This window comes from Macrosteles quadrilineatus, unplaced genomic scaffold (genome assembly GCF_028750875.1).
Source record: "Macrosteles quadrilineatus isolate MER2022 unplaced genomic scaffold, UCM_ALF_1.0 Scaffold_3__2_contigs__length_128488019, whole genome shotgun sequence".
Lineage (NCBI taxonomy): Eukaryota > Metazoa > Arthropoda > Insecta > Hemiptera > Cicadellidae > Macrosteles > Macrosteles quadrilineatus.
The window spans coordinates 99,022,275-99,034,446 of record NW_026542596.1 but is presented as its reverse complement, the minus strand read 5'-3'; the positions used below and the strand labels follow the sequence as shown (position 1 = coordinate 99,034,446).

General features: G+C 36.6%; 1 protein-coding gene across 2 annotated transcripts in view; it reads right to left on the bottom strand.

The window, feature by feature from the left end:
- Positions 1–42: 42 nt before the first annotated feature.
- The window catches only part of LOC128991059 (Golgi-specific brefeldin A-resistance guanine nucleotide exchange factor 1-like), a 46,238-nt gene continuing 34,108 nt past the window's right edge, over positions 43–12,172 (bottom strand). For both annotated transcript variants that reach the window (XM_054413781.1, XM_054413782.1), the window contains exons 28-39: positions 11,413–11,594; positions 10,985–11,204; positions 10,584–10,750; positions 9,424–9,582; positions 8,737–8,934; positions 8,292–8,405; positions 7,721–7,910; positions 5,787–5,922; positions 4,872–4,962; positions 3,530–3,802; positions 2,292–2,340; positions 43–1,739 (exon numbers count right to left, since the gene is read on the bottom strand). In XM_054413781.1, coding sequence (XP_054269756.1) covers positions 1,672–1,739; positions 2,292–2,340; positions 3,530–3,802; positions 4,872–4,962; positions 5,787–5,922; positions 7,721–7,910; positions 8,292–8,405; positions 8,737–8,934; positions 9,424–9,582; positions 10,584–10,750; positions 10,985–11,204; positions 11,413–11,594 — 1,847 coding nt within the window. In that variant the 3' untranslated portion in view covers positions 43–1,671. The remainder of the gene's footprint in view (positions 1,740–2,291; positions 2,341–3,529; positions 3,803–4,871; positions 4,963–5,786; positions 5,923–7,720; positions 7,911–8,291; positions 8,406–8,736; positions 8,935–9,423; positions 9,583–10,583; positions 10,751–10,984; positions 11,205–11,412; positions 11,595–12,172) is intronic.

Genomic DNA, 12,172 nt, shown 5'->3' with positions numbered 1-12,172 from the left:
AGACATTACCGAGGAGGAAATAATAACACAATTTTTGGTACAGGCTCGTTTATAGAGTTTACTTTACAAATATACTCCTTTATGTTTACTATAACTGCTATAAAGAAGTCTATACCATTATGTACAACATTCTTGAATAGTAAATTTTGGTTTATCTTGTTATACAAGAACATAATATACCGTATATAGGGACAAACAATCTAAATCATTAATATTTACATTCATTAAATGGAATGGTACCACCATTAACAACAAATAAAACAAAAACTACAGTAAACACATACCACAGTAACAATAATCTTTTGGCCAATTCATAAGTAGTTTTTTTTTTTTTTTTTTTTTTTTTGTCCTAGGACGCTAGGCACGAGCCCGGAATTGTTTTTCACATTACTTCAGGCTAGACCTAGGGGTTGCGGCATTATCACATAGATAAAATCCATTGGTGATTTGGCGGGATTTGAACCCGGGACCTCTGGAACCGAAGTCCCGTGCTCTAACCACTAGACCAGCTCGCTCCCCGATTCATAAGTAGTTTATTGGAATGTATTGTGTTAGTAGGGAAGTACTGAGGAAAACACTTGAACAAAAGTAGGGCTATAAACATCCTTGGCTAAAAAATTCTAAATTAAATATAAAATTTTAAAATTTTGACTTTGTAATTTAAGTAAGTCATAATACTCATAGTGGTTTTTTTTTTATTAAAAAGGACGAATATACACGCTAAAACGTATAAAATTCAATATAAAATATAAAAGACAACCGTTTTATACCAAGTAAAACAACCTCGTATTTAAAACACTAATGCCATTCAAAGAATATAGGTAGGTACAATTAAGTGACGCTAGTATATGTATTTTCATAAATGTGATTAGGTACAATAATATTCAATATAATATACATTATTATTAATGGCAAGCCATGAATTTCAAAATAACATTTTTCTATAACATTCCTCACATGAAATGTTAGAAAACCAACATTTCAAGTTCAAGCTTAGTCAGGTACACTGTGAATTTCAAAACTGGTCTTTTGATAACTATTGTAATTGACATTCTTCTTTTCATATACAGCGTAAACAGCTTATTTGGTATCCACCAAAGGTATCTAGGAATTATTAGGTTCATAAAAAAACTTGTTGTGAACTTAACCCTATTCTCATGTATATTTTGTAATATGGAGATTTACTAGGGAGTTCTTACAAAAATTCCAATTTAATGAGATGGTTTCAGACTTTATATGCTGTTCATCTGTCCTTTATTTAAATTACAAATCTATCAATTTCAAAGATACAAGCTGTGAAAATTCAATATTTTCTCTATAAGAAACCAGGGGAGAGAAATGATATATTTTGATGGTAGACTTGTATAACTTCCTAGGTAAAAATTTTTGAAAAAGTTGACCGCCACATTTACGCACATATTTTTACAAACATTAAGAAGGAAAAGTTCCTAATTTAAAGCTATTGCTAAATCTAATAGTTTCTAAGATACCAATGGTGGCTCACTCAAGCGGTTTACTTTGTATAACACTATATATTTCACAGAGTGGGGGTGAGAATTTGACTAGAAGATTGTGCTTTACATAATGTTAGACATATTTTACCGTATTTCAAATGCAATCAACAATAACAGAGTAACCAATAACAACATTAACCTACAGAGTTGCTCACAATTAAGAATCCGGAGGAGATATTATGGGCAGAGAAGATATCACTGTGTTTTCTAAAAGTAGACCTCCACCTACGACAAAGATGATAAGTGTAAACTATATAAAACTACAATAAAAATAATTTCAGTGTATTTCTTTAATAGGATTTAAATCTTTTTTGCCACAAGCTGAAGCTAAACGACCGATGCCAAGGTCGGAAAATTATCAATAGTTGAAAAGACAGTTTACCCCATGTGACGGAAAATTCTATCATGCTATACCATTCTTTAGCTAACTAATTCCCATGAAAAACCTTTATATATTAGATTGTTTGTCACCAGTTAGCTCCAAAGTTGGCTCCCACCTTGTTTTGCTATACAGTATTCATAGTCGTTGCGTTACTCATAATACCATCAATGCAATAAAAAATTAAAATCGCTGAAATATTTTTATATTATAATTAGTGTATATGGAACTCAAATTTGTACCTTCCCATAGGCTTCATGTTTTAATGTTAACCTAATGGAACAGTATTTTATGGAATAGTTTCATTATGTGTACCGGTAAATAATTAATGTGTTATAGTAAAAATTAAAAGAATAATAACTAAGAACTAATTTATTAGTTTTGCTGCAGTGACTCACCAGAGCTAGATGGAGGGGAGGAACTTTGCGTCGTACCTTGAGGTTGTACCTGGAAACAAACTTTCATTTAACACTATCATGTGCTTGTATACACTGCAACCTACTAGAGTTTTGAGAGTGGTATTATTAAGAACTCTGATACTGCACTGAGGGGTGATTGTGATGATCAAAGGTTGAAATGAGGGATTACAAGCCATCATGGTGGAGAGATTCACATAGTTAGAAACCTCGCTACAGTAATTTTAACTTAACTAATAATAAAAAATAAAAAAATAAAAAAAAACGGCTATACCTGTAAGTTAATTTAAAAAACTAACAGATTAGTAAAAAAACTTTTCATTAGATGTGCACAGTTAGTAAAATACAATGGTTTCCAAACAATGAAGAAATACAGAAATAACATCTGTATGCAGTAAATGGCACTATACCTTATCACTATGCTAGTTGCTCATTCAATACAATATTCTATTTGAGTAAAAAATAATTACAGCTGATAATAGATGGAATGTATACTTTAGTATCCATAAGTCAAAGGCTAGAGAACATGTGGACAAAAACTAGGTTATGTCGTGAATAATTGAATTATATTGAAAAAGTGGTGAATGTGAGTCATATGATTGAGGCAATCCAAACGATTTAAAGTAAGAAGCAAATGGATCCGGATGAAAGGGAGTCTACTGTACTACATATTATGCAGTCGACTATTGTACTTTGATAGCTCTTCCTGCTGGATTAAGTAAGTACAGTAGAATCCCTCTCATCCGGACACCTTTTATCCGGACATCGGTTTAACCGGACTACACTCGACGGAAATGACATCTCTTTAACCGGACAATTATTACCAGCACATTGGTTTAACCGGACTAGATCGGCAGGAAGTGGGCGGTACTGTAACGACTGTTCTCGTGGGAAAGATTTGAGACCAGTGATCACATGTCTAAATACAATGCTCTCCTAAATTTAAGTCGAGTATCACCGTAAACGGTCCATTTTATTGAGTTTTTGGGGACGTCGGCTTAACCGGAAAAACCGTTATCCGGACTGGCCTCGGTCCCGAGGAGTCCGGATAAGAGGGAGTCTACTGTAGATCCAAATAGTGGTACTGAAATAGCGCTAACATTCTTCATATTATAAAGTTTATTTATTTTGACCACAAACCTGGACAGATTGGATGTTCAGTTATTCCACATTAATGATGGGTTACTTAATGTAAGTTTTATGTACAAAGCCCCACTCACCACATCTTGGTAGAAGAACTGAGCGGAAGGTGGAATAGCAGGTTCAGATGGAATGGTGGCAAACCCATCATACACTGGCAGACTGGAGGATTGATCATCAGTGATCTCCGCTCTGGCCTGGGGTACTGGTGGTACTGGGGGTACTGGGGGTACTGGGGGTACAGGGGTTGCACAGGGCAAGGGAGGGATGGGGTACAGGGGGGAGGGAGGTAGAATAACAGGGGATGTGGAGGAGTGTGGAGGATTAGGTGGACCAATAGGAGTGGAGACAAGCTGAAAACATCAAAGCTGAGTTTAACTTAAATCGCAGTTTGGCAATAAGCGGCAAAACAAATTCATTACACTAAGCTAATTCCTAATAAAGATAAGTTTTTTCAACAAATGGCCCTAGGACAGGATTATGATTTTTATATTAGAGCATTAGAGGAATAGCAGCTTGCTTACTTAGTAAAGCCCAGGTAAGTTATTAAACACTATTGTCAGTATTTAACCATGCATCTTCGCAGAGACCATAGAAAGTCTCTGCGAAGATGCATGGTTAAATACTGACAATTTTGCCCTAGGAGATGATCGTGAATTTGCCGAGATTGTAGGTGGCGATGATAATGTCGCTATGACCGCTTAAGATGTTCACAATTTTGCTGTGACTGCAGAAGACATTCATGATTTTTCCGTGACCGGGGAAGATGTTCAAAATTTTGCAGGAACCACAGAAGACATTTATGATTTTGTAGTGACCGTCGTAGATGTTCCTGATTTTACAGTGGCCATAGAAGTTCACAATTTTGTCGTGAACGGGGAAGACATTGACGATTTAGCCGCGGTGGCGGGTAATTTTCATGGTTTTGCCGCTATTATTGGAAACAATAATGATGTTGCTGTGCCCGCAGAGGAATTTCAAGATTTTACTGTGACCGCAGAAGGCGTTAATGATTTAGCAGAGACTTCAGTGGAGAAAAACCATGTACATTATATATAAACAAACTTACTTATACAAATATTTATTGGAGAAAAATTACTCCGTCCCGATCTGATTTTGGCTTGAGGATCGAGGGCCATAACTATTTACCATACTCAAACCCAACCTAAATTAAAAAAGTTTGACCTACAGATCGCTATATAGAAGATTCTGAAAATACACAATATTTAAGCAAAATGTTTGCCGTCTTGCCTGTAGACTCCTATTACAATATTTACAACTTATAAATGTAATCAATTCCAGAACTACCACCAACCTCAACCTAAGATAAACACATCCTGGAAACTAGCTGAATTTGTATCAGGTTTAGGATGTGTAATGTTGACTTAATAAGACTATCCGATATTGATAACTTGAATGTACCTGTCCCATGTGGGGGAAGATGGTGGTAGAGGTATTTTGTCTATTGGCGGAGACTGGGGCTGCAGGCGGGGGGCCCATCACTCTCTCTGTTCTGCAGAACCAACAATAAACATTAGCCTATACAATTTAACCTGAAATAAATGTTGTTACTATTGGGTAAGACGCACATTTCTAGCTTTTTAGTATTTTATTTAGAAGGACTTATTTAATCATGGGGGGGAGATGTGATTCAGTTACATTGAGGTTTTAACCACCTTCCCCCCTCATTAGAGTCCTGAGGACCAAGATTTCTGTGTTCATTCATTGTTAGGTTTATCCTATTTTAACATTTCATTTAGCTAAAACCCTGATGATATGTGTCCAGAAGAAGAGTATTTGAATTAGAATAGTTTGCTTGGAGAGTTAAGTTTGAGGCAACGACATTAGGTATCAGAATTTGGTGCCACTTATGTGAACAACACACGATGGGCAATTGAGTTAGGTAGCGGGAGTAAAGGGTGAAAATTTTGAATGACGACTTTGTTATCCCCTCCTTCTTAATTGAATTATTTTAAATTGTAACCAATAGGGTTTTGTTCAAATTCCAACCAGGTACATTTTTTCAAGAATTAGTCACAATGACACCAGCAAATTTCTCATTTCTTTCCTAAAAAAAAAATATTGCTCTATCAATTCCTTGCGATACAAATTTAGATTAGGATTTTACCCCTAATTTTAAAATTCTTTCCGTAGTCTTCTTTTTTGTAGTCGAATTGTGCCATTGACGAGTCAAAGACTTCATACAACCTTCTCGTCAAACAGCATCTTCAATACCGCTTTCTTTTGGTTTTTCAATATTTTACAAGAACATATTTCCTGACTCTTTCCTCACATTCACTTGAGTAGAGAGAGATACAGAGCAACAGTGCCACTCACCTAGGCACAGTGACTGATGGGGTTGCTGGAGCTGGTACAGGTACAGGTATAGATGCTGATGCTGGTGTTTGTGTGACAGAAGGAGTTGGTGGATTAGACAGCTGGTCTGGAGACACTGGCTTGGTTTGTTCTCCAACTGAACATTAAATCATTATTATTCATTTTGTATTCAAATCATTAAAACTCAAATTATTACTCTTTCTTTAGCCAATAGTTTTATGTAGTTACTACAGCCCGCCAGAGGTGGTTGCTGAAGCATGCATCAGATGTATAAGACATATAATGAGGACAGGGTTTAACAAGAACAATGTGCCAAAAAAAAACTGAATTTAAATGTTGCAAAGAGTTGCACTAATACCTAACGCTACACATTACTGTCCCCAAGAGTTAAGAAGTCCCCCGAGCTCTGACCTATTCACAGGTTGAATGCGTTACACACTAACGCTTCGCGCGACAATCAGAGCTGCCGTTCACTTAGCTCTCTTGGTTACAACTCATGATTTTTTATTTTATATCTGTATATGATAACTATTCATAACTGTTATAACTGTATGGCCTATTGCTACTTTTTGGTATCCGTTTAGTTTAAATGTGATAGTAGTTTCCCCTAGTAGTATAGACCCCGCTCTCTACCAGCTAACTTTTTTTGTACAGTACTGTCCATTAATGATTATACACAGTGAACCTATACACATCGTAAAATAGCACTGTCATTTTTTCGGTTTCAAATTTGTATTAAGTGTTTGCATAACTTGAACTTATAAAATCAAGCCAAAATGTCGCCATCAATGCTCAGGCTACAAACCTTGAATCTTGCTGAAACAAATTGCAGGAATTTAATAATTAATAACTCCTATAAATACTGCATACATATTTTTCTGGTTTTCAGAAAGTATAGCTTTTTGATTTTTAAGCTCTTCAATACAAAATCAGGGTGTCCACAGAAATGTTGTCATTAATTTCCCTGACTTTCCATGACTATCCATGACCATTAACCATTGATTTCCATGACTCACGAACTTTACTCGAAAATTATTAACACTTGAATAATACTGCCTAGACAGAAAATACTGAAATATGTATTGACAGATAACAATGGCGTACAACAGGTACAACAATGAACTAAATACAAACTCAAAACCTTTAAACTAAGACAACTGTATAAATTGAATTGTCGTACATTTATGAAAAATTAAGAAAAATGCTACAATAGTCGGCCGACTAGATCATTGAAAGGACCCCTGAAATCCACCCATCATTGGGGATTTCCATGACTTTTTGCCTATTTCCATGACTTTCAATGACCAGAATTTTTTTCCATGACTTTCCATGACTATCCCTGACTTTCCAGAATGTGGACACCCTGTTAAAGCCTGTATAATAGCAGGGTGTCCACAAAAAATTTGTCATTAATTTCCATGACTATCCATGAGCATTTACCATTGATTTCCATGACTCACGAACTTTACACGCAAATTATAATATAATATACATACACAAATAATACTGCCTGGACATGTTATTTTGCAGAAAATACTGAAATATGTAATAACAGATAACAATGGAGTACAATAGGTACAACAATAAACTAAAACAAACCGAAAACTCATAAAATAATACAACTGTAATAAATTGAATTGTCGAACATCTTTGAAAAATCCTGAAAAATGATACAACAGTCCGGGTTACAGCTGACTAGAGCATTGAATGGTCCCCTCAAATCCATCCATAATTGGAAATTTCCATGACTTTCCATGACTTCTTGCCTATTTCCCTGACTTTCCATGACCAAAATTTTTTTCCATGACTATCCCTGACTTTCCAGAATGTGGACACCCTGAAAATTTAGCTTATTCAATTTTTGTTTAGGCCTACTGGTTCATTGGTGTTTGACTGATCCAAGTTTATTTCACCACAATGTTTCTACACCATACCTTGCGTGTCCTGTGAGGGTGGTGGAGGGTGACTCTTGATCAGTTCCTGGTGCAGGTTAGGCAGGAAGGAGTTGATCCTGTCCCACGTGAGACTCCACAGCTGGGAGTGACTCTGGTCTGCCGTGGAGAACACTCCCGCGGAGTCCATCACTAGCAACATGTTCTTCAGCGACTCTGGGATAGCCTCATACTGCACAACCACCATCACCACATCAGTCTTTCACACAAATAGGATATTTTTCTGTTTCTTACAAAACGAACAGCAGCGATGCCTAGACCGCAAGATATGCTCACAGGTATTACCGTGATCGCGAGAAATGATCAGGGGTGGGGCTGAGACTACAAGTTATGCTCATGATGTGCCGCCATTGTAAGAAAAGATCAGCGGTATCGTTTTTGTTACTATTCTACTAGTTCCTTCTAAAGAATCACCCTTGGACGGTTAAAACATTAGTTTAATTGTGTTGTGAGGTTTTTGTGTGCTATCGACAGTCTAGATCTATTTTACAACATGAGATAGTAGTGTATTCATTTGTTCTTCCTTCTTGTACAATATAATAAGTATACTTACCAACAGATCACTCTTGTCCACATGCATGTACTTGTCCATGTAGTCTAGTATCCTCATCCACAGCGCTGTGAAGGTAGGCAGGGACTGTAGAGGGGTCAGGTGATGTAGGAACACCTGCAAAGTCATGTCATGGTTGAGAGTAGTAAATCGATTCAAACATAAAATGCTGTGTTTACACGACACAGTGCTATTGCTCAAAGTGTAGCACTGAGGGTACACTTTAAAGTCCCCCTATTACCCTGGATAATTGAGGTTCCACTGTATAGCCTATGAATAAAACTTATTAGGTTTTTTATTTTACTTTTTGTTACAGTCACTACAGACTTTTAGAAGTTGTAAAGTGTCATTTTTAAACAAGTCTACTTTGTCGAGGCCAACAGCTTATAGTAGATGATGCGGCATAAACTATTCATCTATCAAGGTAGAGACTTGTTACTCCACTCACCTTAGACAACAGTGTGGCTGCTCTCATTCTTGTCTCCTCCAGTCCCGAGTGGTCGTTGTTGGGCATCGGCTCTAGTAGTTTGGACAGTAGAGGGAACAACACTTTGTTGAAACAAGACTCCCACTCATCCCCGTTGAGTGTCTGTAGGTCGTGGACCAACAACGCTCTCTGCAGATAGGTAATGGCACTCATACGCACCTGGATGTGTGTCAGATTATAGTGTTACATCGTTACATCCTTTCAGTTATATCATTGACTATGATTAAAACTGGATATTCCACTCATGTTAAAATTGTAACCAGTTTTAGAGCAGAAAGGAATTTAGAGCCATCTACAGAATGTGATTATGTAAATAACTGATTTCTGTAGAGTACACTGAGTACCTATAATTAAAGTGTTTTAAACATTTTAAAATTTACTTGAAATAATCAGATGGCTTTTTGTCTCCATGTTTTAGTTTTTTGTGTGGTTAGTATAAAAAACAAGAACAGCATCTACATTCTCTTACTACTGGGTCTCTTAAACTATGTAAGACGCTATTGTTACTTGGACAACAGTGAAAACTGATGCCTCTAGATTCCAACAAAAATTTAATTCAACCAACCAGTTTTAAATTTTTGGTTGTGTAAACTAAAGTATATTTTTGCTTGGGCTGAGTGCATAGTGGTCTACTATAGTTGGTCTTACCTGTTTCCTGGTGTCGCAGCAAAGTCTGCTAATACCCTGCAGAAGCGGACACCAGCCTTGCGCCCACAGTGAGGTGAGCTCAGTCTCTGCGTTCTCCTCAGCCCACCACCTGTAGATCTGAGCTGTACGAGTGTGTAGAGTGTGCATCAGGTCCAGCAACTGTCACAACCATACAAGACAACAGTAAAACAATTAGTATAGAAGAGAAATGCCAAAAAGGAACTGTAGCAAAAGAAGTCATCTTGACGTCTCATGGTGCTCTAGAACTAGTCTAATACACGCTCCACAGAAGGAAACAAATCCAGAGAAAATAACAGACCACATAGGCACATTCGACAATTCAGATTTCTGAAAATTTGGATTGATGAGTTTCGTCTAAAATATCCGTTATTTTACTGTAGCAGATATACTACTAAAACAAAAGGTTAAAGAAAAAGAAACCATATTTTATTGTTCTGATTTTATTTCAAGTCTATCATTGGCCAACTGCCCATTAGTTCTGCCCACTCAGATGGCTCATTCAGTTTTGAAAAAATCACAAGAATGATGATGATTTATACATTTATTCTTAACTTCACAATATGCCAATCAATATGTTATAGTCTAGAGGTATCAAAACAAAAATTTATGTAAAACGATTAATGAACAATAATTGTTTTAAATTATCAATATTAAATTGTAACAGTGTTAAATAAATAAATAATTTTAAAATACCAGCAAAAAAGGGAACCATCTATCCACACCTCTAAATAAGTTTTAAATTTAATTAAGATTCAATTTGTTAAGTACAGCGGCAGTTTATTGTAAATTTTAGGTCCCATGTGCTGTGGTGAAACAAGCCTATGTTTGAATGAAATTATAACTCTTGTGTATCATAATTGTGGTCAGATTGGTTCAACATGATGTATATCTTTTCCTTAACCATTAAAGCAATTTGATAAATATATTATGAGCTGTAGAAGGTAGGAATTTTGAACGGAATGAAATATAGACTGTGTAGCTATAAGTCTGATGGATATCTTTGGGGAGAGAAGGTTTGGCTAGCTTATTGTTGAGTGTATACAACTATAAGATCCGAACAGCATAACTGTTAAGTTTTTAATAATCAAGGTATAAATTGTGTACCAACAACATTGATATCCAACAGCAGGCCAGCTCACCTGAATAGGCACCTGGTGATACCCACTAGGCACTTCCTCAGAGTCACTCTCATCAGCGTCGTAGGCTGATGTAGGACTGCGAGCTCTTGTTTCCTCCTTCTTACGACCAGCCACTCGCCTCCTTTGCTTCCCACCTGCTTCCTTGTTTGTCTTCCGACTTTTGCTGCCTGCAATTTCAAATAATTTGTAAAAAAAAAATCCACAGGCCCAAAAAATATTTTTTTTTTAACTCCAACTTTTCTATGTCAAATAACAGTGATGATTATATTTTTGATATATTTAATTGTGGTGTTTTCTTTGTGGTAGGACGGATTACATCCCATTTATAAAAGCCTGTTACCCAATTTTGTTTGGGAATGTAAGTAAACAATTAAGTTCACAAGATAACAAACAGTACTCACTGGACTCCAGGCTAGCCTCGACGAAGGTACGGATGCAATGTACACAGTTCTCAAAGTTGTACGGAGTGATGTGCGCGACATCACGTACCAGGAACGCTAGACTCTCACAACACTTGACCAGAGAGAAGGGATCATGGGATGCAAGGTCTCTCTCCCCCCCTCCGCTGAACATATGGGAGAGCGGACGATTCAGAGGCTGGATGTCCCCTTCACGGCCAACCTGCAGCAAATAGGAAGAGAACATTAGCTCATTGAAAAAATAGGTGTCATATTTATCACATAACTTTTAAAGCGTGTTATTTTATAACACATCACTGATACAAAAGTCCTAAAGTTGCTCCATTTTACATCCAACTACAATCTGCAACATTTCCCCCTCTCATCACATATACCAAAGTTCTCTACTTCCACGTGAGACATAGACATACCATTATCCACCCTCCGCCAGTGTTGGGGGACAGCTCTGGACTGGTGGTGTTAGGACTAGAGGGGATATTCTGGTTGAGACTAAGCTCTGAGTCAGAAGTGCAGCCTCGCTCGTTCCCCAAGCCGCTGTCTTCCTCAATACCAAACTTGGGGTTGAGTCCCACCTCCCCGTCTGACTTGGCTCCTAGACATAAAACGTTAACCAAATTCAGAAAAATGACATACGATTGACTCAAATCAATATTACCTTGGTAGCTTCTAGAAAATTAGTGTAGAAAATTCTTTTTCTATATTTTCCTGAGATTAAGTACAGAGGGACAGTATAGAGTAGTGTTGCCCCTCTTGGAAATAGCACTTGGCTGTACTTTTGTCTATTAATTCATATTTTTCCCGTTTAATGTCAGTTTGTGTGTTTAAATACAATAGGTTAATCGTGTGTTTGAATATAGTAAAGTAGTTCATACAGAATCATTCCTCCCACCATAACATTATTTTGTTATTTTCCAAGATAAAAAAAGACAAGTCACTTTTTGTCAATACTCAATTAAACACCTTTTTTGAAAACCAGCAATTAAATTTAGTTAACAAGAAACAACTGCAATTTATTTTATTGTGACAAAATAAAAATAGAAAGAACAATAGTGAATATAGAAAAAAAAAACTAAGAGAATTCGAATTGTATGAGAATTGTTTAAGGAAGTAGATACAGAAGCAGCAGAAAAATCAAGACAACTCAGATTGGATGTACAAGTACATAGGATG